The 22,649-nt window shown below is 36.9% G+C and overlaps 1 protein-coding gene across 26 annotated transcripts in view; it reads right to left on the bottom strand.

Moving 5' to 3' along the window:
- The window catches only part of SYTL2 (synaptotagmin like 2), a 131,613-nt gene that overhangs the window by 16,990 nt on the left and 91,974 nt on the right, over positions 1-22,649 (bottom strand). For 9 of the 26 annotated variants that reach the window (XM_051821074.2, XM_051821067.2, XM_008263095.4 and 6 more), the window contains 8 exons: positions 19,046-19,147; positions 16,686-16,739; positions 15,421-15,468; positions 12,211-12,305; positions 9,334-9,453; positions 7,886-8,055; positions 6,699-6,801; positions 4,340-4,510 (listed from right to left, as the gene is read on the bottom strand). In XM_051821074.2, the coding sequence (XP_051677034.1) occupies positions 4,340-4,510; positions 6,699-6,801; positions 7,886-8,055; positions 9,334-9,453; positions 12,211-12,305; positions 15,421-15,468; positions 16,686-16,739; positions 19,046-19,147 (863 nt within the window). Of the gene's footprint in view, positions 1-4,339; positions 4,511-6,698; positions 6,802-7,885; positions 8,056-8,912; positions 9,255-9,333; positions 9,454-12,210; positions 12,306-15,420; positions 15,469-16,685; positions 16,740-19,045; positions 19,148-22,649 lie in introns of those variants that run through there. The other 17 variants (XM_051821089.2, XM_070076351.1, XM_051821057.2 and 14 more) reach the window with 6 other exon arrangements.

Raw genomic sequence — 22,649 nt, forward strand, 5'->3', positions numbered from 1 at the left:
GACCTTCAGCTGAATCAGATGCATGCTGAAACCCTGAGAATTCATTCCATAGGCTTTTACTTGGAATCCCTGAAAGGCTACAACCCAGAAATATAGGCAAACAAAAACTAGACTAACTAGATGAAAATGAAATTTGAGCTTTAAGTCAATCCATTCCCAGGCTAGATTTAGATAGTTTATCTCCATCAAAAGCAAAAGTCCTCTCAAGTAGTCACCAGAATTTTTTCATATGCAATACTCCACATGTGCTAAAAAATAAGCATTTCATTACAAAGACCAAGTAATCAAACTAAGATTTAAAAAAAAAAGACAAGCTCCTAAATGTTTAACATATTTGAATTTTCAGTATATATTTTAAGTAACTTTGGTCACTATATTTATAATGTTAAAATACAGAATTTTAGGAGAAAAATAGAATCAAAACAAATGATAATCCTATTCTGAAAAATGAATTACATTGTAGATGGGTTTAAGCTATATGGTGGGGGTAGGCATTTGGTCTAGAAGTTAAGCTGCTGGTGGGAGCCCTTTTCCTGTGCTGGAGTGCCTGGGCGCAAGTCCTGGCTCCAGCTCCCAAATTCTAGCCTTTCTGCTAAATGCATCAGATGATGGCTCAAGTAGTTGGGTCCCTGACACCCACATAGAGACCTAGACTGAGTTCCTAGCTCCATGTTTTGGCTCAATCTAGTCTTAACCATTACAGGCATTTGGGGAGTGATCCAGCAGATGGGAGATGCCTCTCTCCCTCTTTTCCCACCCTTCCCTCTGAAAAATAAACCAACCAAAACTATATATGGTCTTAACAGTAATACATTAGATAAAACATGATAGGTTAGAAAAATGCAGCAAAAGAAGTACCTTGGAGTATATGGAAAAAAAGAATATACAATACAGGAAAGAGCATAAGAGACTTAAAGAGACAGAGTGAAAAGATTTAACATATGTGTCATTAGAATTTCCAGAAGAATAGGAGAACAACAGTGGGCAAAACAGTATTTCAAAAAATAACTTCTAAGAATTTTCCAGAAGCTAATGAGCTGATAAAAGAATTTTTCAGAGTTGATGGCCAAAGAGGATAAATACAAAGAAAACTACATCTAGGCTCATTACTGTAAAACTGTCTCAAATTATTACAAAGAAAAATATCCTAAAATCTTAGAATTAGACATAATTTTCAAAGGAACAAAACTAAGAGTAATAGCTGATTTTGCAACATAAAAGTGAGGTCAAGATACAATGGAATGATGCCTTCTAAGTGTTAAGAGAAATAATTACCAAGCTAGCAATGAGGCAAAAATAATCTTCAAAGATTAAGGTGAAAAAGATGTTATAATGCAGAGAAAAGCTGAAAGGAACAATTGCCAGTAGATAAGCACTACAAGTGAAAGGGATGTCTTGGAGTGGAAAAAATAACTTCACATAAAAACACAAGTAGTAATAGAAAGGTAAATTTTTGGTGAATTTAATGAATAATTTTATAAAATAATAATAAATGTCTAAAAATATTTAAAATATATGGATAGTTAAAACACGATCAGCAATAATACAAAAAACCAAGAGCACTAGGTAAATGGAGTTAAAACATTCTTGGTTCCTTTCATTGTCCTGGAAGTGGTAAAAGTTCTTATTTATGTTAGACACTTTTATTTCCAGGATTAGAATTATAATCTCCTCAGTAACAAAGAAGGAAAGGGGAAAATAAACCATTGCTTACATAATAATACTGTGAAAAATGGAATGATATAGTAATTGACTAATTTCAAATAAGATAATTATGGAAATGAGAAAACTAAGGCAAATATTAAGATATTAGACTTGGGCCCAAATACAAATATATCACCTAAATGCCCATCCACAGAAGACAGGATAAAGAAATTATGGGATATGTACTCTATAGAATACTACACAGCCGTCAAAAAAAATGAAATCCAATCATTTGCAAAAAAATGGAGGAATCCGGAAAACATCTTGCTGAGTGAAATAAGCCAGTCCCAAAGGGACAAATATCATATGTTCTCCCTGATCTGTAACAACTAACTGAGCACCTAAAAGGAAATCTGTAGAAGTGAAACTGACACTATAAGAAGCAATGACTTGATCAGCCCTTGTCCTGACTGTGGAAAAACAGCCTATTATTTTATTCTTTTTAGTATTTTATTTTTCTACTTAAGACCATTGGTTGAACTCTTTACTCACTACAGAATTATTCTTAGGTACTTAAATCCAATTGAAAATTGATCCCTGTTAAAAGTAAGAGTGGGAATAAGAGAGAATGAAAATTTACAGTTCAGTACATGCTCCCTTGGACTTATGTTTAAGGGTAAAGCTAAAAACTTGCCATGGGAATCCAAATCCCATTAAGTTGGCAGGTACTAATGTCATCTTACTTGTTAAAGTGATCAGTTCAAGTTCATAACTGATCATAAAGATAGGATTAAGTGTCAAAGGGATCACATAAATAAGATCAGTGTCTACTAATAATAATTGATAGAATTAAAAAGGAGAGTACATGGGAAGCAAGATACACAGCAGACTCACAGAATGACAAATGCCCTAAACAGGACTCTGGCCTCAGAATCAGCCCTTAAGGCATTGGGATCTGGCTAAAAAGCCCATGAGAGTATTTCAGGCATGGAACGCCAAGACACTGTGGCAAAAAATGACCTAAATGAAAGATCTCTGTGAGTGAGATCTTGGTGGAAAGAACGGCCATCAAAGAAGGAGGTACCTTTCTCTGAAGGGAGCAGAGAACTTCCACTTTGTTATGGCCTTGTCTAAATAATGTCGGAGTTTATGGACTCAAGAGGCTTCCATAGCCTGGGCAGCTCATGACAAGAGCCTTGGGTGATTACTGACGCCATAAACAAGAGTGTCAATTGTTAAATCAACAACAGGAGTCACTGTGCACTTTCTCCCCATGTAGGACCTCTGTCCTTATTGTGTTGAACTATGAGAATTAATGCTAAAACTAGTCTTCAAACAGTATTTTATACTTGTGTGTCTGTGTGGGTGCAAACTGTTGAAATCTTTACTTAGTATAGAGTTGATCTTCTGTATATAAAGATAATTAAAAATGAATCTTAATGAAGTATGGGATGGGAGATGGAGTAGGAGATGGAATGGTTTGTGGGTGGGAAGGTGTTTATGAGGAGAAGAACCACTATAATCCAAAAGTTGTACTTTCAAAATTTATATTTATTAAATAAAAGTTTTCTATAAAATATGTCAATAACTACATTAAGTGAAAATGGGTTAAATGATTATTTAATAATAGTTAACAAATACTCTCAGACTGGAGAAAAATAAAAACTACTGATTATAAGAAATATATCCTAACCACCAGAATTTAGGAGGGCTGAAAATGAAAGGATAGAAACAAGCTTCTAACCAGAAGGAAGTAGAAAGAGCTATACTAATAGGATGAATATTCAAAAACCTCATGGAAAATGTAGTATTATGAAAATTTATGTATGAATTTCAAATTCTGTGCCAAAATAAAAGATAATTTTCAATTCCATTTCCATGAATTTTTTGAAGTGTATCAGACAAAGTAGATTTTAAGACAAGAAATATTACTAGAGATTTAAAAAAGTATATTTATAAAGGATAAAATGATCATTTCATCAAGAAAATAAAACAATGCTAACTATGTATATACTTATGACAATTTCAAAATAAGCAAATCAAAAACAGCAAAACTAGGAGAAAAGACAAATCTATAATCATATCTCCATTAGTAATTCACAGTACACACAGACATTAAATCAGTAAGGATATATACAAAGGCACTTCAAAACATTCATGGAAAAAATGGAATTAAAAGATAAGCTTATTTTGATGCAAAAAAACCTGGAAATCCATGTGTAGTTTCTTTCATAATACCCACTTTTCATTAACCTTTTGAAGTCTCCTCATCTGCATGAATTTCAAAAAATCATTTTTGTAGTAACATCTTTTAATTCCATTTTCCATTTTATCCTCATAAAAGATTTGAACAATCATTATTCACTTTGTTGATAGATAAACAGCATTACATCCAGCCATTATAGAATGGACTTTCAAGTAACACATGGAAGACTTATTAAAATTTGACCATGTTCTAGGTTAAAAATACGTCTCAAATACCAAAGAATTGAACTCTTTAAAAGACCTGATTGAAGTCTCTGAAACATTTGTGCTAAATGATTGAGTTTTCCACCCTTTCTTCACTGAATGTATGTGCAAGCTAATAAGCCATTCCTAGTTGAAAATGATACCAAACTATAGATCAAATGCAATTGTAGGGTTTCCTGAACACTAGACCCCAACCAACCAACCAAACTAAAAACTCTCAACTTACCTTCCGCTTCAGAGGGTACCACTGCAATTGCTTATTTTGTTTGTTGTCCCAATCCCATGTTTCCAAATCAAGCTCCACCTCCCCTAGGAAACTGTTGCGCTTAAAAGTATCCCGGTGCCAAACAGACAGGTTCAACTTCTGCGTCTTTAAAATTTGCTTTTCTATTTTATACTGCAGTTCAAAGAAGAAAATTAAACTGATGAATAACATTACCTTTTTCTTTGAATAACATCACTTTATACCAAAGTTATGACACAGAGATGATAAAACTCATCTGGTAGAACAGATTTTCTTGTCTGTTAGGTTTCAACTCTCAAAAACATTGCAAAATCATCTTATTCTAAGTGTCTTATTTCAAAGGGCTAATATCCACTTTTAACAAAGTTGGTTTTCTTCTCCACTTCCCATCCCTGATGAAGCAGACCATGGCTCAAATATCATAGCCAGTAATAGCTCTCTAAAAACAAAAGCCAATTCTCAATTTTGCTGGATATTTTTAGACTAAGCATATATCAAATTCAGTCTAAAAACACAAGTAACATTTAATTCAGTTCTCTTGTTTTCTATGAAGATCAGGTATTTTTAAATAAACTTTATTTTCAGAGCAGTTTTAGGGTCACAGTAAAACTGAGCATAAAGTAGCATTCCCATCAACTGCTGCCTCCACTTACATATACTTCCCCTACTATCCAGACCACAAGGACAGGTATTTTTCAAAAACAACAAACTTGTTTTTCCTGTTCATATGGCCAAGCAGGAAATATTTGGTATCTCAACAATTTTTCGTTTCAAGTGTAGTCAATTCTTGATTATACATAATCATGGAAGAGATAACAGTACTTGTCTAAAAATAATCTCTATGTGGCTGTAGGATGTACAACTTGAATGTCCATTTTGGTTACAGCAGAACTGCCTTACTGTGAGCTTACCATTAGCTGGCTTTTTCTGAGTATAGGGTTGAAGTAGCTCCCAGAAATAGCTAGGAACTGGAGTATATCATAGTCAAATACTAATTAAGAACTTGCTATACAAAATCCACAAGCTAGCTAATTTACTCATGGATGACTGAGAGTTTATTTAACTGCTGCTTTTCCCAGAGAACCAAATACTTGAACAGAGTTTTCAGAAAGAGAGAATGATCATCTTTTATATTTCTAGTTCTAAATGATCTGTCAGTCATAACTAAGCTTGATGCAGTTATAGGAGAAAAAGAACATAAATATGTGAGCCAGGTTTACTTTCCATTCATCTGTCAATTCCTCTATTCTTCCAATCAACATCTTTGAGTACCTATCATAGATATTATATTGAGTCAAAATTTATTAGATGCTTAATGTGTGCTAAACACTTCACTCTTATTTACTCTTTCAATGTTCACAACTACTGATAAGTACTGTTACTATCTATCTCCCTTGTGCAGATCTGAAAACAGCCACTATCTCCATTTTGCAGATCTGAGGTGCACACATATGAAGTTATTTGCTCAAAGGCATCCAATTTATCAATAACTTAGAGTTAGTTCCTTCCCTCATGGAAATTACAATTTAGTGGTAAGATAAATACTGAAATCGCCAGTTAAAAGTGCCAAATATTAACATTGCCTATTATAAAGCCAAGTTATTGAGGGAGCAGGCTGTAGGGGATATTAAGGGCTAAGGAAAACCTTTCATAAGAAGAGGTATTTAAGACATAATATTCCAGCTGAAGGAACAGAACACCCCAGTAGTACAAGTACATCATCCAAGGTGGCTGGAACAAAGATTATGAAAGGGAAAAGTTGAGGCTGGATAGAGCTCAGGTTGTAAAGGATGCACTTATCCCTTACGACAATGGGAATCCTAGAAGATTTTTTTTCTTTCAAACTTTTATTTAATGAATATAAATTTCCAAAGTACAGCTTATGGATTACAATGGCTTCCCCCCAATAACGTCCCTCCTACCCGCAACCCTCCCCTTTCCCACTCCCTCTCCCCTTCCATTCACAGAATCCTAGAAGATTTTAAGCAGAGAAATAATGCGATTAGAATTGTGCTAGAAGAAAATTCCGGTTGCATTGTTTAACTTTATAAGTTATGTATCCTTGACTAATTTACTTTATTTTTCTAACCTATATTTGCCTCATCTGTGATATACAGATAATGATGCCACTGGTTGGGTATGTTTGGGGAATGAATGAGATAGTGTAGTAACACTCATGCTATATCATCAAATACAAAGCAAATCCTCGAGAAAATTTCATTCCTTTCCTTCTTTTCTTTGGTGACTGACTTTATCTGTAGATACATTACTCAAGGAGGTACAGTTATTTAAATGCATAGGTATTATTTAGGATTTTCCTTTATATAAAGTTCATAGATACCCGCAAAATCTCATTATACACAGGATTCAAGGTTTTCTTCACTACGAGTGTTTTCTTCTTGCCCACTTTGCCTTTGTCTGGTAACAAATAGGTCTTTACATATCTAAAAAGAGAATTGAAAGACAAGAAGTTCAGAAAAGATAAAAGTGATGTTTCAGCTTCTACTTTCAAAAAATGCATTGAAAACTGACAGCAGATATAATTATTTCATGACACTGAGAAAAGCAGTTAGAAACAAATCTTTCTGTCAACATCTTTATACTTAAATGTTTAAACAGATTTTAGTGCAGTTGAGCATTAGTAATGTTTTGAGGATTTTTTTTTAAGGACTTTTAAGGAAGATTTCCTGAGTTACTGTCTTATTCCTTGACTTTCCCTAATATGTGGGGGATTCCCCAGTGGGACAGACCTCTTACATAGTGCTTAGTCTGTTGGTTTGTCTCCTAGTGAGAAAAGGCTTTGGTGCTTGCAGTATTTTTCTCTTTTTAAGTTTCTTGACAAAAATTGATCTTACCACACATCTAATTAAGCCATATTCATTGTAAAAGAGAAAAAAAAGGACCTTAAACCCAGTTGTTTTCATAATAAGAATTAAAGGACTGGGCTTGTCCCAGCGAAATAATTAAGCAATGAACTTCTGTGTTGGGATAAGTGTAGAATACCATATTTTGCAAATAAACTGAAATGCATCAAATCTGTGATTGAAAACATAAGTACTTGAGTTCTTTAGGACATAATTTATATGAAAACTTTAGATTTCTGGACTCCTAAATAATTTTATATCACTGAACTGAGTGTCTCACATGTCCCTGATTTTAGAAAAAGTTCAAGAATGTGGTAAAAAGATACCAGAATTAAAACCTTCATTCCTCATTTTGCTGCTACCTGAACTCACATATATGAATCACTCACTTTTTCTAGACCTTGCTTCCTTACCTGTAAAACGAAGGAACTTGGCAAGATGGCCTTAAAGGTTTCTTCCAAGTTGAAACATTTTGTGTCTGTGATTTTCATAATTTAGTAAGCTTATGCAGTGAATCAAACAGCATTTCCCCCAAATTCTCAAACAGTCCTTCTAACACAGTCACCACATGCCTTCCCTTTAATTACGTTCTTTCTTTCCCCATTCCTACAAGATGAATAATTTGAGAACCAAGAGAAACTAGTTGACTCCAAAATGTACTTACGGGTCTGAACGTTGTCTTTTAACATCTGCAGCTGCCAAGTCCTTACACTGGGCCACAAAAACATGCAACTCCTTCAGTGAGTCCACATAGTCGATTGCAAACTGAATGTTTCCTTTAACTTCCAGATTTCCGAAGTCTCCACTATAAACACTCATTACACTGCCACTCACCTAAAAGCATCAGAAACATGCAATACTCATCTCTATTTCATTCTTGAATCCAGCACAAGGATCATGGATATAATCCTTGCTTGGCATTATTTCTCTAGCTTACATGTAAAAGCAGTTAATTTAATATGGCATCAAGACATATCAGTACAGATACCTTGACATGGAACAAATGGCTACTGTCGCCCAAAACAATGTCCCCTTAAAGATACAGATGAAAAGTGAAACGCAAAGTTATGTGCATGTTGGCTCATTTCAAAACAGGGTGATTTTATGCTAATGGCATTCAAAGCTCCATTTTTAAGCATGCTTAGTGTTTAAAGTGCCAAAGAAAGAGGATATGAGAAACTCCAGGCACACAAATCACAGTGACACATTGCTCAAATTTCCAAGGCACTGAAAAGGAATTTTACCATGTTACCCACCCACTGAATGTAGGAAAATGCTTATTGAGCCAGGGGCTTTTAGAGGTCAGGAAGGGTAGAAAATGGATGATTGATGAAGGGAGTATAAAGCCTTCCCAAGGGCATCCATTAAATTATCAGCAGAAACTCAATTTATATAGATTTTTTAAAAAGATTTCAGAAATGCAAGGCTAGTAAGAATTTAAGCACAGCTTTATCATTTGTCTAGCATATTTTGTGAGATATATGTATATCAGAAAAATATTTGGTGAGTACATGTGGATATATTTACATATATGTATTTCTACATATATACTACATGTACAAACCATATCATTTAATGTAAATTCTATGTAAAATCAATTCTCTTAAATCTAAACAAGTAAATTTGAGGAGCTTTCCTTTTAAAAACCCTGTTCTGAATCCTCCTATAAGGTCGAGAATCACCTCTCTTACCTCTCTTATTCTTTCATGTGAATCAGCACATTTATCAACCAAGCTGACAAAAAGAGGAGCATAATGCTGTGACTGTAAACAGTATATAAAAGCATATTTGATATAAGCAGAATTTATAACAGCTATCCCAACTTTTACACAGAAAAATTTAATGATTCATCTTGTTGGTAATCTAGGTTTATTTCTGAAGTATTTATATTTAAAAAGATACATTTATTTATAATGGATATATACCCCTTACTTTTTTTTTTTTTTTTAAGGAAACTTAGCCAGCAAGAAGTTAATTATGGATTAGAGAAAATGCTTGTGCCCTTGGAGTCTGAGAAATACATTAAGAGGCCATTTTACAATGACCAGGAGCGTGGCAGAGAGAGGTTCAGAGAAGCGGAGAGATATTAACACAGAGCCTTTGTTTACATACAGAAGACAAGGACGTCATGCCAGAGGAGCTGCTAAGATTGGTTAAAGAGCCGGGGCTCTTCTTGTGTCTGCTGAGCTGGTAACTGCTTTCTGATGCTGTATCTGTTTCTCTGTCATCACTCTACAAAACATCATATAATAGGCATAGTGTTTACATTCAGAATGAATCAAGGTCAGAATTTGTTTAGGCACAGATGATATCTTGGTATCCCATTGATTAATGACATTTCTCAAGGCCAAAGGATGCTAGTACTAAGCACCAGGGAATAGGATTCAGGATGGGGTAGATGCTCTGCAGTGACCCTCCTAAAGAGGAGGCAAGTGCTTAGCTACAAAAATTAAAAGATTTTGGCACCTATAAGGTGGGCCCAACCACCACAGGAGAAAGCAATATTAAGAGTTTTCTTGTCGCTCTTTGAATATATATATTCAAAAAGTATTAACTTTACAAAAAAACAATATATGAGACACTATTAAACTAGGAAAAAGGAATGTTGCATTGACTTATTATAATTTGTATAATGATTACATATAATTTTAATCCATTCCTTAACATTTCTACAGTGTTATTAAACTTTTTTGTTACTACAGGGAACTATATTAAATCACACATTTTACCCACTTTAGATTTTAACACATTTTTTAAAAATAGCAAGAAGATACTTATTTTAAATATGCTCCAGGAAATAATTACCTGGGACAAGAAAGAAAAGTGGCATTAACACATTTTATTATATTTAATTTGAAAGGTTATAGCTTTAAAAATTCATGATTCAGAATGAGCTCCTTTTGGGGTTAGACAGCTTATGGAGCAATTCAGTGGCTTCTGGGGTTAAGAAAACAACTTTAGGGAAGAGTGGTTAGTTCATGCCAACATATTCCAGGATCATGCAATTATGCATCAATATAATGGATGCCAATTCTAATGCATATTAACAAAAGGAGTTAAAGAAAAACAAAATTAATGACTTACATGGATAAGAAAAGAATACTCTCTCAAGGGTTAATTCTAAATCCATGCTTTTTAAATGTCTCTGCTGCCACACTCTGTCTACATGCTTAACAGTCCACTTCCCTCTATCACAGTATATACTACATTCTACTTAGTACATGAAACCATTGGTGAATTAAGGAAAGATGGGGCTCTGTCTTATCGACTTGGAATAGCGTTTTTCACATAGGTGGTACCCCCAAAATGTGACTGATGCTAAGTCTCAAAGGGACAGCGAAAATTAAAACAAGACCCGATTTCATCTCCACTTCTTTATCATTCAGTTCAACCCCATGGACTTTGAAACAAAAAATGAACGGTTTAATTCTGGTATCCCTGACATACAAACCAAGATGATTGGAACTCTCCTTGATTTAGAACTGATATAAAGGTTAAAACTGAAGAGAAAAGAAATAATTAAAGATCAGAAACCAACATAATTTGTCTCCCAATTACATGGTCCATTCATATGACTATCCAAGAGCAAAGCAGATCTACAAAGGTACAGAACCACAGGAACTCTATGGAATACCTACCACTGGCTTCCAGCTGACGAGTTATTTCCAAAGAGTGAGTGATTCTTTCAAAAGGAAATTATAATATGGGCTCTTAATCATATGCAAAGGCTGAATATTTGCATATACTGTTCAACTTTAGGCCCAGGAATGGACAGGTGGTTGCCCAGGATAGTGGAAGGAAATATAATTTATCTGTTGCCCAGAGCTGTCCTCACTTTCTGTGAGGAGAATGCCTGAGGGTAAAACTTTTTTTGTCACTGTAAGGAATCAGATCAAAATCACCAATAATAGCAGCTAACATTTACTAGGTACTGATTATGTGCCAGGTACCATGCTGTGTGTTTTCCCTGTATTGCTCCACTGATTTTCCCAAAGTTAACGTGGTAAGTACTAGGAAACAAGAGACAGGGAAGCTGAAAAATTTGCTCTCGATTTCACAGCAAATTGGTATCATAGCCAAGACTGGAATGTCTGATTTCAGACCTCAAACTCCTAACTATCTTACTGCAAAAATATGGAATATTAATGTCAAAGGATTTGAGTTAAAGCCCTACTTTTTAGTAGCTGTTGGATTTTGGAAAAGTTAATTAACCTCTCTGAGGCTCTTTCCTCTTTTGTTTTAAATGAAGAAAATAGTACCTTCCACATACAGTTAGAAAGAGTTGGACATCAGAATGAGTATTAAGTGCCTGGTATATATTAGATTCTCAAAGAATAGTAGGTAATAGGTTCTCATTTGAGACAGTGTGGGATAGTGGATAACATCATTCAAGTCAGATCTGGGCTCCAGATCTGGTTCAACCCTTCCTAGCTGAGCGAGGTTAATTCCCCTCCCTTAGTCTCAATTTTGTACCTGTAATATCTGTGCATAATTATGATGTCTACCTTCCAGGGTTGCTGGAGGACTAATTCAAATGATATATGTAAAGTGGGTGGATTCCAGTAGAAACTCCTTAAAGTCTGTCATATCATTATTACTTTACTGTTTTAACAAAAGCTTTCAAACTACCTAGAGCAAGCTTTTACAAATCAACTCTAAACTGAAAAATCTAAACTACAGAAAAGTAGTTCATGCCAACATATTTCTACCTGGATTTCTTATTTTATCCCTACTTGGAAACAGAAGTCCAGTTCCCTAATCTATGCAATTTGACTTCACTGATCAAAAAGAGTTACTGTTTGAGTCAAATGAGACGTGCCTTGCCTTGTTCCAGGATCCACAACACTACCTCCATTGACTTGGAAGGCAAGGGTCATTCCTGCTGACCTCCCTGGTCTCTGCCACAGCAGAATACAAATAGATCAACCTCAGCAGAGCACATTCACCTATCTGGTTCCATTTTTCTGAAGGTACAAAAGACAAACTTGCCTCATCTTGAAGAAATGCTGGAACAGACTTGCTCATCCTTTTGAGTTTGTCAGGGTGGGAAAATTGATTATCGGGTTGTGAAGGCACTGTGGAAACTAAACAGCATTTCCATTTCAAAATTATTCTTAACAATTACCAGACAACATTAGCCATGAGTTGAAACATTTTCATTTATGAACAAATATGTTTCTATAAAAAGGTTAAGGGCACAGTAGTTTACATGCATAGGATTATGAGGTAAGCAACATGCAGCTTTTATAAATTATATATAGAGAGAACTAGCAAGGAGTTGAACCAAATACAAAATAGAAAGTTTTTAAAACACTAGTCCTAAAAAAATAAATAAATAAAAATATTAAAAAAAGCCACTAGTCCTTACTGAACTGGAGTTAGACCTGAATTATATTATACTATCAATGTGAATTGGTTTTAACTTAATTTTTCCCCTCAGAGCTTTGAAACATAAGGTCTATAATTTATTGGTTCATCTTCTTGAGATAGGTCTACAGTACTTACATGCTACAGGCTGAAAAACTATTTCATCCAGACACTAAGAGTATTCGTACAAAACTTCATAACAGAAATGTCCTGGTTATTAAGTGTCTAAGGGCACATTTGCTTATTTAATAATGTTCATGGGGATTACTTTTCTGATGGTATTTTTCACTTAGAATTATGAAAGGGTATAGTTTAAAAATTAAGTCTTAAAAATAGAAATTATTTAAAAACTTGTCAACTCTGAGAACTTTCATTATCAAAAGGCCAATTTTGAGCAGTTCAAGTTAGGACATGTTAAGTATTTAATATGAAAATATAGCATATATCTTCTTTCTGATACAGAAAGTATATGTATAGAAGGCACATGATGAATTCTAATCCTAATTTGCACACCTCTATTTAGAAAACTATTCTCTTCATTGTCTAAGGATCACTATGTTTAAGCTTTTCTTATGGTGAATCTATGGTGAATCATAGAACTTATGATGAATGAGTTAATATTTTCCAAGGCCCTGAGAACAAACAGTTCCTGACACATAAAAGCTTCCATATACATATTTTCTGAATGAATAAATATTATCTCATAGAGACTCTTTACTTACATTGTGAATACAATACTAATATATTGGCTTGGCTTTGTCAGCAAAAGAAATATTGGGGGAAATATATTAAAATCAAAAATCAAATTATTTTTACATGTAATCAAAAGACTCATTCAGCCCTCACCATTAGCAAAATTCATCCTTAGTTGAAAAAAATGTTAATAAAGGAAAAATTGAAATTTGAGCTAAATATATGCCTGTTCATGTAACAGTTCTTATCTACCTTATGCTCACAAAGTCAAATTTGCATCAAAATACATTCATGGTATCTCAATCAGAATGATGTCTACATTAATCACCACTTCAATAATTCTCTCCATATGTGTATGTGTGTATACAGAGGTGCGTTCTATTGGTAGCAGTGCAAGCTTAGGTTCCACCATATGGTCCAATGAAAATGAAAAAAAGTTTTTGTTATTTCACTGTTCCCTATTATTTACAAAGTATATTGTTAAATGATGCTATGAAGGTCAAATTCAATTATATTTACTACTCACATGTCATTTATGTTTTGGTCATGTATTTGCTTTTATCTTTTGGCAAATACACATACATACACATATACAAGTATATACATACATAAGTATATACATACATTCTCCCATCTCTCTCCCTCTCCCTCCTTCCTTCCCTTCCCCCACTCCCGCCTTCTAGTGAAAAAGCAGTACAAGTCATTATGGAAAATATTAATTAAAAAAGATTTCAGCATACAATCTATTTTTCTTGATCTATTAGGAGGTCACAAGCAAAGATATAGATACATAGGCATATGGCTATGCACGAGAGGGCTTCAAAAATTTCATGGATAATGCACATTATCTTGTAATCCAATTTTTTCATAAAATTTTTAAAGTCTCATAAATTTCACTTTCCTTTCTCAGGCTAAATGTTGAACAAAACATAGCAAGGCAGAATGAGATTTAAACATATAGCACTTCGAAAGCAACTGAAAAAGCCTCGTTAGCCAACACCCTTTCATGTCACACTCCTGTTTCCTCTGCAGCAGCCAGAGAGCACATACTCACAGGGGCTGGAAGCTGGATTGTCTTCTTGCCTAGGCAGTTCTTGAGAATTCATCAGGTCATGTGCCAAAGCTCAGCGCCTTTACGGCTGGCAGAAGGACCTCATGAGCAAAGTTTCAGATTTCACACTAGATGTCACTGACTTCTCTCATCAGCACTTTGTGTCTCTATCTAATGGCTCCCTCATTTAGCTGCTACTCTCAATAAGTGGCCTATTAGCACATCCAAAGGCTGTTGGGAAATGATTACTAAAAGTCCTGTGGATCTGAGGACAGACATGTGTATCATTTTCTTCATACCTCGGGGCCTAAATTTATGAAATTAACTTAAATTGGGAAGCTAAGAAATCACACATGCATATGTGCACATTTTTGCTAGGCCCCACAGCACCTTTTTAATGCATTATTTGTCTTTAAGACGGTAGTCACAGCTAAGTAATCTAAAGATTAAACAACAAAGAATGAACAAACATTATCTTTGCTTGGTGTGGACATTGATTAGTTGATGGATATATTTATTTCTTAGTTTCCGATGTACACTTACTTTCTACATCAAATATTTACTGTTTAATTTCAGTTTTAAACCTTAGAGTTTAGATATAATAAAATTTGGTTTTCTTGATTCTTAGAGAGGTATATACAACCATACATTCGACACACCAGCTGTCAAACTACAGTTCTTTCTTGGTTGCTTCATGTGTATAGTCATACATAGAGGCCATAAGACAGCCAATATCCAAGACTATACTGCAACATAAAAGTGCAGTTAAATTAGAAGGTGCCAACTTGATTGTATATAAAAACTCAAAGAGCCAAGACTAACAAAAGCACAATATACAGTAATAATTCACACATACACACACATATATATGTGCAAATTCTCCCTCAGAGGACTCATGAATTACTCTTTCAACAGACACAGTAGTAAAAAAGAAATAATAAACTTAATCAAAATGAAATGGTTTTACAAATTACAAGAGTTTAGTATGAGTAATAAATGTGTTATTAATTGGGTTAGTTATTTCAGTATATTCAATACTGTGTACAGTGGATTATTAAGTCAATTGTAAGAAAAATCCTGCTACTCACTTCCTGGTATGCATTCATTTGTATCTGGCTCCTCATCTGCTTTTTGATCTACTCAGAAGAGCAACATTACAAATAAATACCATTTTAACAGAAGGATTAAGAAAACATGAAAGTAAAGCTCAAATGTCAGTTTCACAACCGAAACTGCAGAATGCATCAAACAAGTTTTCAGCTTTCATCCATTCTGCAGCATGACTCCTCATGGACCTTTTTAGAGTCTCCTTTTCAACTGCAAGTCTAAGATCCAACATAGGAGATGTGCAGCATTTTTCCTTTAATTCCCTAGATCACAACACTGAAAATAGGAGTGACAAGCTAAGATTCTACTCCCCATCCTCACACTGACTAGCCACAGGATTTCAGAAGTCACCTGATTTCTCTGAGCTGTTCTTGTCTACAAAATGAAGATAAAAATTCTTGCTCCACCAATTTTAATGAGGTTGTAAATATAAAATAAAATAGATAAAATTATTACATAAAAGTAAGGAATGACCTTTGAGGAGCTTTGTTGCTGTTTGATACAGGAAAACTCAGTGAGTACACGTTTTTGTGATGACAGTAAAGGCAGTTTGGCATAAAAAACCAGCATATAAATATAAATTATACATTTACCCAAATTTTGAAGTATAAAAATCAAAGTCATTTCCATCCCTCCCCCGATTAAGGCATTATTACCTTATTCATTTTATAACTGAACCAAATAAATACCTTATCTATTGACAAACTTCAAGATTTTCTGGCTCTTTAATATTCAGAATCAACTAACTTCACCTTCAGTTCATACTTAGTTATTTACACAAGCAGAGGCAGGATTCCCCACCCTTGTTCTGGGATCCTTTCCTTTGAACTGAAGGCTTTACCAGTTATGCCCAGAGAAATCTAAATGCTGAGATATAAAAATCAAACACAGGAATAACTTAACCCAGGAAACCACTCTACTGTTCCTGCCTCCAGAAGGAGTTCTGCAAGTCAGAGAGTAAAAATCAGCTCATAACCATAGAAATACATTTTCCTATTTATAGAAATCCTTGTATCTCAAGGTTCTCTGATAAGATCCTCACAACAGTATCATCAGCAGAAGCCTTAAGAAATGCAAACAGTATTAAAAGCATCAAGTCAGAACTGATTTATAACAACTTAGGAAATATTTGCTACATAGTGACTAATTGGTTCTTTTATTCATCGGACAGCTGTGTCCCCTGACTGCCCAATTCACCCCAGAACTTAATACACAGAAAGACATGCAAATACATAAAGATATTTACCATCTCCAGCACTACGTACTAATTCTTCTGGCAGATTATCTACTTTTGCTTGGTCTGTTCAGGAGAAATTAACAAATGGTTAACATGGCTGACCCTTGGAGAGAGAAGAACAATGAAATTGTCCCTGGAAGCTCCGGAGTTGGAAGCAATTAGTCAAAATGCAGTGAGGGGTGCAACCAAGATGTCTTCCCCCAAATACTTTCTCTTTAGATTAGCTACTTGAGCCAGTGCCATAGCAGGAGCTCCCATTTCAGCTCTGATGCAGCTCACATCAGCACACGGCTGCACACTGACTCCCAAGGGTTAGAGGGTTAGCTCAGAGCAAGCAATCTTCCAGCAGCAGGAAAAAGCACGGGGCTGCAACAGCCTCTCTATTCTTCTGGAAAGAGTAGGATGCTAGCCATGACTAACACCTTCCCCAACCTATGGTCATTAACAAATATTTGTGTATGTGCATCACCGCTTGTATACGCCTCTAGGAGTTTACTTGCTTGGGAAGTCAACTGAAGAGATGTAACTGGGGACCAGCTGCTAAGTGGAATCTTGGCAGGCTAGTGTGAGAGTGGGCATCGGTATTTGGAAGGGAGAGTGCAGGAAAACCTGTCAGCTGATGGCGATTTTCTTTTAACCCTTCATATCCCTGAGTATTTCAAAGCTGCAGCATGGAAGTATCCCTATGCTTCACAGGCAAGAGCTTTGCTAAATTGGACAATTGTTGCTGAGGTTATTTTTTTCCCCTCAGGATCTGTCACCAATACAAGGAAGAACAATCAGGGCTATCAGACAAAGGCTTAGACTTGCCTTCTCTGGAATCACTCAGGCAGATGTGGGGATTGGCCACCTGTTGAGGAGGATTTAGAGAGAATTCTAGTACTGGAGGGCGTTTGAAATGGATCACCTCCAAGGTCCCTTCCTACCCTACGATTCCAAGAACCTTCAGAGGGTTAGGACTGTGTCCTAAATTGGGAATTCAGTCTTCAGAATGCAGGGAATCTCTGAAATTGAAAAATAGTTCAGTGTAGTGATTCTTTTTCTTTTAAAACTCTGACTTCTTAATCTCAATTACAGATGCATAAAATTTTTCTAAACCTGATAATGGTCAGTTATTAGTCATAAGAGTTTGGCAGTGGTTAACTTTCACTGAATAAATTTTCTTATGATTATCTGCAACCCCAGGGGAACATTTTAGTTTCAAAATAGCAAGAGTGGGGCCAGAGCTATGGCATAGCAGACTAAACCACCACCTGTGGCCCCAGCATCCCATATGGGTGCCAATTCATGTCCCAGCTGTTCCTTTTCAGATCCAGCTTTCTGCTAGCCTGGGAAAGCAGTAGAAGATGGCTCAAGTGCTTGGGCCCTTGCACCCGCATGGGACTCCTGGAAGAAATTCCTGGCTCCAGGCTTTGGATAGGCTCAGCTCCAGCCATTGCAGCCATTTGGGGAGTCAATCAGCAAATAGAAGACCTTTCTCTCTGTCTTTCCCTCTCTCTCTCTCTAACTCTACCTCTCAAATAAATAAATGAAAACTCAAAATGGTAAAACACCTAGAATTCATGGTTTCTAAGTCTATTCAACTGGCATATACGTCTCTATATACATTATGCTTTCTGTTAGTACTGAAGAAATCCTTCACCAATTAAAGCAGCAAACAGTGGGAAACAAGTATTCACATTAGGAAGTATTGGGGCTTACAATTCCAGTACCTAAATGAAGTGTGGGAATAGAAAAGGAAGGCTAAAAGAGAAAGGAAAATTCTTAAAGCCAGGGACTAATTCAATTCCATATCATGTAAAATTCATCAACTATCCAACACAGTCATAATAACATGGCTACTTCAGAGATGCTCTGAAGAACAGTTTGTTGATGCTGAACTCCAGGTCTGCTATGTGATACTAAGCAGGTGATTCACCTCCCTGAGCTGTATGTTCTTCACTTGTAAAGTGGGGAGAGTAATTCATCTCAGAGTTGCTTATGCTGATTAAATGAGAAAATACAAAGTTCTTAGCCAAGTTTTGGTATATAAAATTCAATAGATGTTAGCTATTGCCTGTTCCACCAGTCTTACTGTCTACCGCAATCCTTTAAAACTCAATGTACTCGAATAAACACTCGAATTGGGATTCTATGAGTCTAAGAAACCTCGTGTTCTAGTACCAAACCTCACACATGATTTTAAAGCAAAGTGCCAGCCATTTTAGGGTAAGCCACTTTAGCACACTTAGGACAGGTTATTCTCATCCATTAACCCCCTCCACATAGTGGGTTCAGTGCACAGTAGCATGCAGTGAGGCCACAGACGAGCACATAGGCATTTGTAAGCTTAGGTGGTACATGAACAGTGGGGCAAACTTGATTCTCACTTGATGAATCTGATGAAATGTCTTCTAGACTTTTGGAAGGCATTTTCCTAGCAGCACTCCTTTCCAAAGTTTTCAAAACAGGACTGGGTTCTTCTTCTGAACCTGTTACAAGACAAAATTGATGAACACTGCACGATACCAAAAAAGAGATTCTTTTAATAACCAATGGACATTGAAATAGGTGAAAAGAAAATGTCATAAGCCTCACTACCTTTATGTACTCTAACAAGCACTTACTCCACAGAAGAAAATAATATTTCTCTACTGTTAATATGACAATTTAAAAAATTTTTCCTGGGGCCAGTGTTGCAGCACAGAGGGTTAAGCTGCTGCCCGTAAGGCAAGCATCCCCTATGACTGAGTCCCAGCTGCTCCGCTTTCAATAGTTTCCCTGCTAATGTACATGTGAAATCAGCAGATGATGTCCCAAGTGCTTTGTCCCCTGCCAACCACATGGGAGATCCAGAAGGAGTTTCAAGCTCCTGGCTTATGCTTGTCCCAGCCCTAGCCATTGAGGTGATTTGGGGAGTGAACAGTGAATGGAGGAAGATTTCTCTGTCTCTCCCTTTCTCTCTCTTTAACTCTTCCTTTCAAAAAAAAAAAAAAAAAACCTTCAAAAAAATTTTTTGGGGCTGGTGCTGTGGCATAGCAGGTAAAGCCAATGCCTGTAGTGCCCACATCACATATGGGCATGGTTTGCGTCCCAGCTGCTCCACTTCCAATCCACCTCCCTGCTAATGTTCCTGGGAAGGCAGCAAAGGATGGCCCAAGTGCTTGGGCCCCTGTACACATGTGGGAAACCTGGATGAAGCTCCTGGCTCTGGACTTGCAATTGGCCCAGCTCCAGCCACTGTGATCATTTGGGGAGTGAACCAGTGGATGGAAAAATCTCTTTTCTCTCTGTAACTCTATCTTTAAGATAAATAAGTAAATCTTTAAAAACAAAACAAAAATTTCCCTATTGAGGAAATATTTGCAAACACAAACCACATAAAAAGATTATCACACTCAGGGGCCAAAGCTGTGGCATAGTGGGTAAAGCCATCACTTGCAGTGCTGGCATACCATGTGGGTGCCGGTTCAAGTCCTGGCTGTTCCACTTCCAACCCAGCTCTCTGCTATGGCCTGGGAAAGCAGTAAAAGATGGCCCAAGTCATTGGACCCCTGCACCCACATTGGAGACTCAGAAGAAGCTCCTGGCTTCGGATGGGCACAGCTCCAGCCATTGCAGCCATCTGGGGAGTGAACCAGTGGATGGAAGACCTCTCTCTCTCTCTCTCTCTCTCTGCTTCTGCCTCTCTGTAACTCTGACTTTCAAATAAATAAATCTTTAAAGAAAAAATGCTGAGAAATAACATGGAGCAGTCAACTTTTTACTTAATTAGTTCATTTAATTTAATTTATTTATTTGAAAGGCAGAGAAAGAGATAACTTAGATCTACTGGTTTATTCCTTAAATACCCACAAAAACCAGGGCTGGGCCAAGCCAAAGCCAGGAGTCAGGTACTCCACTCAGGTGTCCCATGTAGAATACAGGGATTCAAGAGCTTAAGCCATCATCTGCTGCGTTTACAGAAAGCTGGATGAGAAACAAAATAGCTGAAACTTGAACCAGGCACTCCCATGTAGGATGCAGGCAACCCAAGTGGCAGCTTAACCTCCTACACCAAAACACCCATCCCAGCTAGGTTAATTTAAAAGGGAGGAATTCTATCACTTACTAATGGCTCAATTTTATAAAAGGAAAGACATTTCAGAATCAAGACAGAGAGGGAAAAAAAAGAGTGCACAATCTCAAAATAAGACTAGTCCTTAAATTAAATACATCCAACTGTACAAAAAAATTCCCCAAATAATCCTTAATCTCTCCATTTTGACAGTGAAAACATGATCAAGAATAAGGCCTGGGGGTTGGTGCTGTGGCACAGCAGGTTAATGCCCTGGCCTGAAACACCAGCATCCCATATGGGTGCCAGTTCTAGTCCCAGCTGCTTCTCTTCCGATCCAGCTCTCTGCTGTGGCCTGGGAAAGCAGTAGAAGATGGCCCAAGTCCTTGGGCCCCTGCACCCACGTGGAAGACCAGGAGGAAGCTCCTGGCTCCTGACTTCAGACCAGTGCAGCTCTGGCTGTTGCGGTCATCTGGGGAGTGAACCAGTGGATGGAAGACCTCTCTCTCTGTCTCTACCTCTCTCTATAACCCTACCTTTCAAGTAAATAAAACAAATCTTTTTTAAAAGAATAAGGCCTGGCCTGAGTACTGCCATTTATTATTGTTGGATTCTCAGAGCCTAGAATAGTGACTGGCGATAGTCACTTCAAAAATATTTACTGAGTCAACAAATGATTCAATTAATTAATCATTGAATTTAAGAACCTCTTCCCTAGATGATAATTTCCTGAAGTGCATTCCAATTCTGTCTAATGTTACTATGCATTCCACAGGAAAAGGATTCTAAGACAAATTGGATTTTGGGTGCTCTTTCTTCAAATTTAAAAGGCTTCCTACTGCAGACCTGCTCAGAGATTTTAACATGCTAATCACATGCATGATATATCAGCTTTTTCCAAAGTTTTTTTTTTTAAGATTTATTTATTTAAAAGTCAGAATTACACACAGAGAGAAGGAGAGGCAGAGAGAGAGAGAGAAAGGTCTTCTATCCACTGGTTCACTCCCCAGATGGCCTCAACAGCCGGAGCTCCACCAATCTGGAGTCAGGAGCCAGGAGCTACCTCTGGGTCTCTCACGTGGGTGCAGGGGTCCAGGGACTTGAGCCATCTTCCACTGCTAAGATTTATTTATTTGAAAGGCAGAGTTAGAGAGACGGGTTGGGGGATGTCTTCAATCCACTGGCTCACTCCCCAAATGGCTGCAACAGCCAGGACTGGGCCAGGCCAAAGCCAGGAGCTAAGAGCTTCTTCTGTGTGTTCCACATGAATGCAGGGGCCCAAGCACTTGAACCATTTTCCACTGCTTTCCCAGGCACATTAGCAGAGAGCTGAATTAGAAGTGGAGCAGCTGGGACTCGATCCAGCATCCATGTGAGATGCCAGCATCCCAAGTAGCAGCTTTACCTGCTACACTGCAACACTGGCCCTCCATGTGTCTTCTGTGTCTGTCTTTCTTTCAAATAAAAACACACAAACTAAAAAAAAAAAAATTTTAAACTGACCCTATAGCTACTTACAAAGGAACCCAAACCTCACAAGTCAGTTACTCTGTAACACTTATATACTCATATTTTCATTGAGACTATAGTCTATTAAAGTACAAGGAAGAGGCTACTACTGTGCTGCAGTGGGTTAAGCCACTGTCTGCAACACCAGCATCCCACATGAGCACTGGTTAGAGTCCCAGCTGCTCCACTTCTGATTCAGCTCTCTGCTAATGTATCTGGGACAATAGCAGAAAATGCCCCAAGTACTTGGACAGATCTTCCCCAGATGTGGGAGATCCAGATGGAGTTCTTGGCTTTGGTCTGGATCCTCCCTAGCCATTGCAGCCATTTGTGGAGTGAACTAGGGAATGGAAGATCTCTCTCTCTCTCTCTCTCTCTCTTCTCTCTCTCCCCCCCCCCCGACCCTGTAACTCTGCCTTTGCAACAAA

This window comes from Oryctolagus cuniculus, chromosome 1 (genome assembly GCF_964237555.1).
Source record: "Oryctolagus cuniculus chromosome 1, mOryCun1.1, whole genome shotgun sequence".
NCBI classification, from domain to species: domain Eukaryota; kingdom Metazoa; phylum Chordata; class Mammalia; order Lagomorpha; family Leporidae; genus Oryctolagus; species Oryctolagus cuniculus.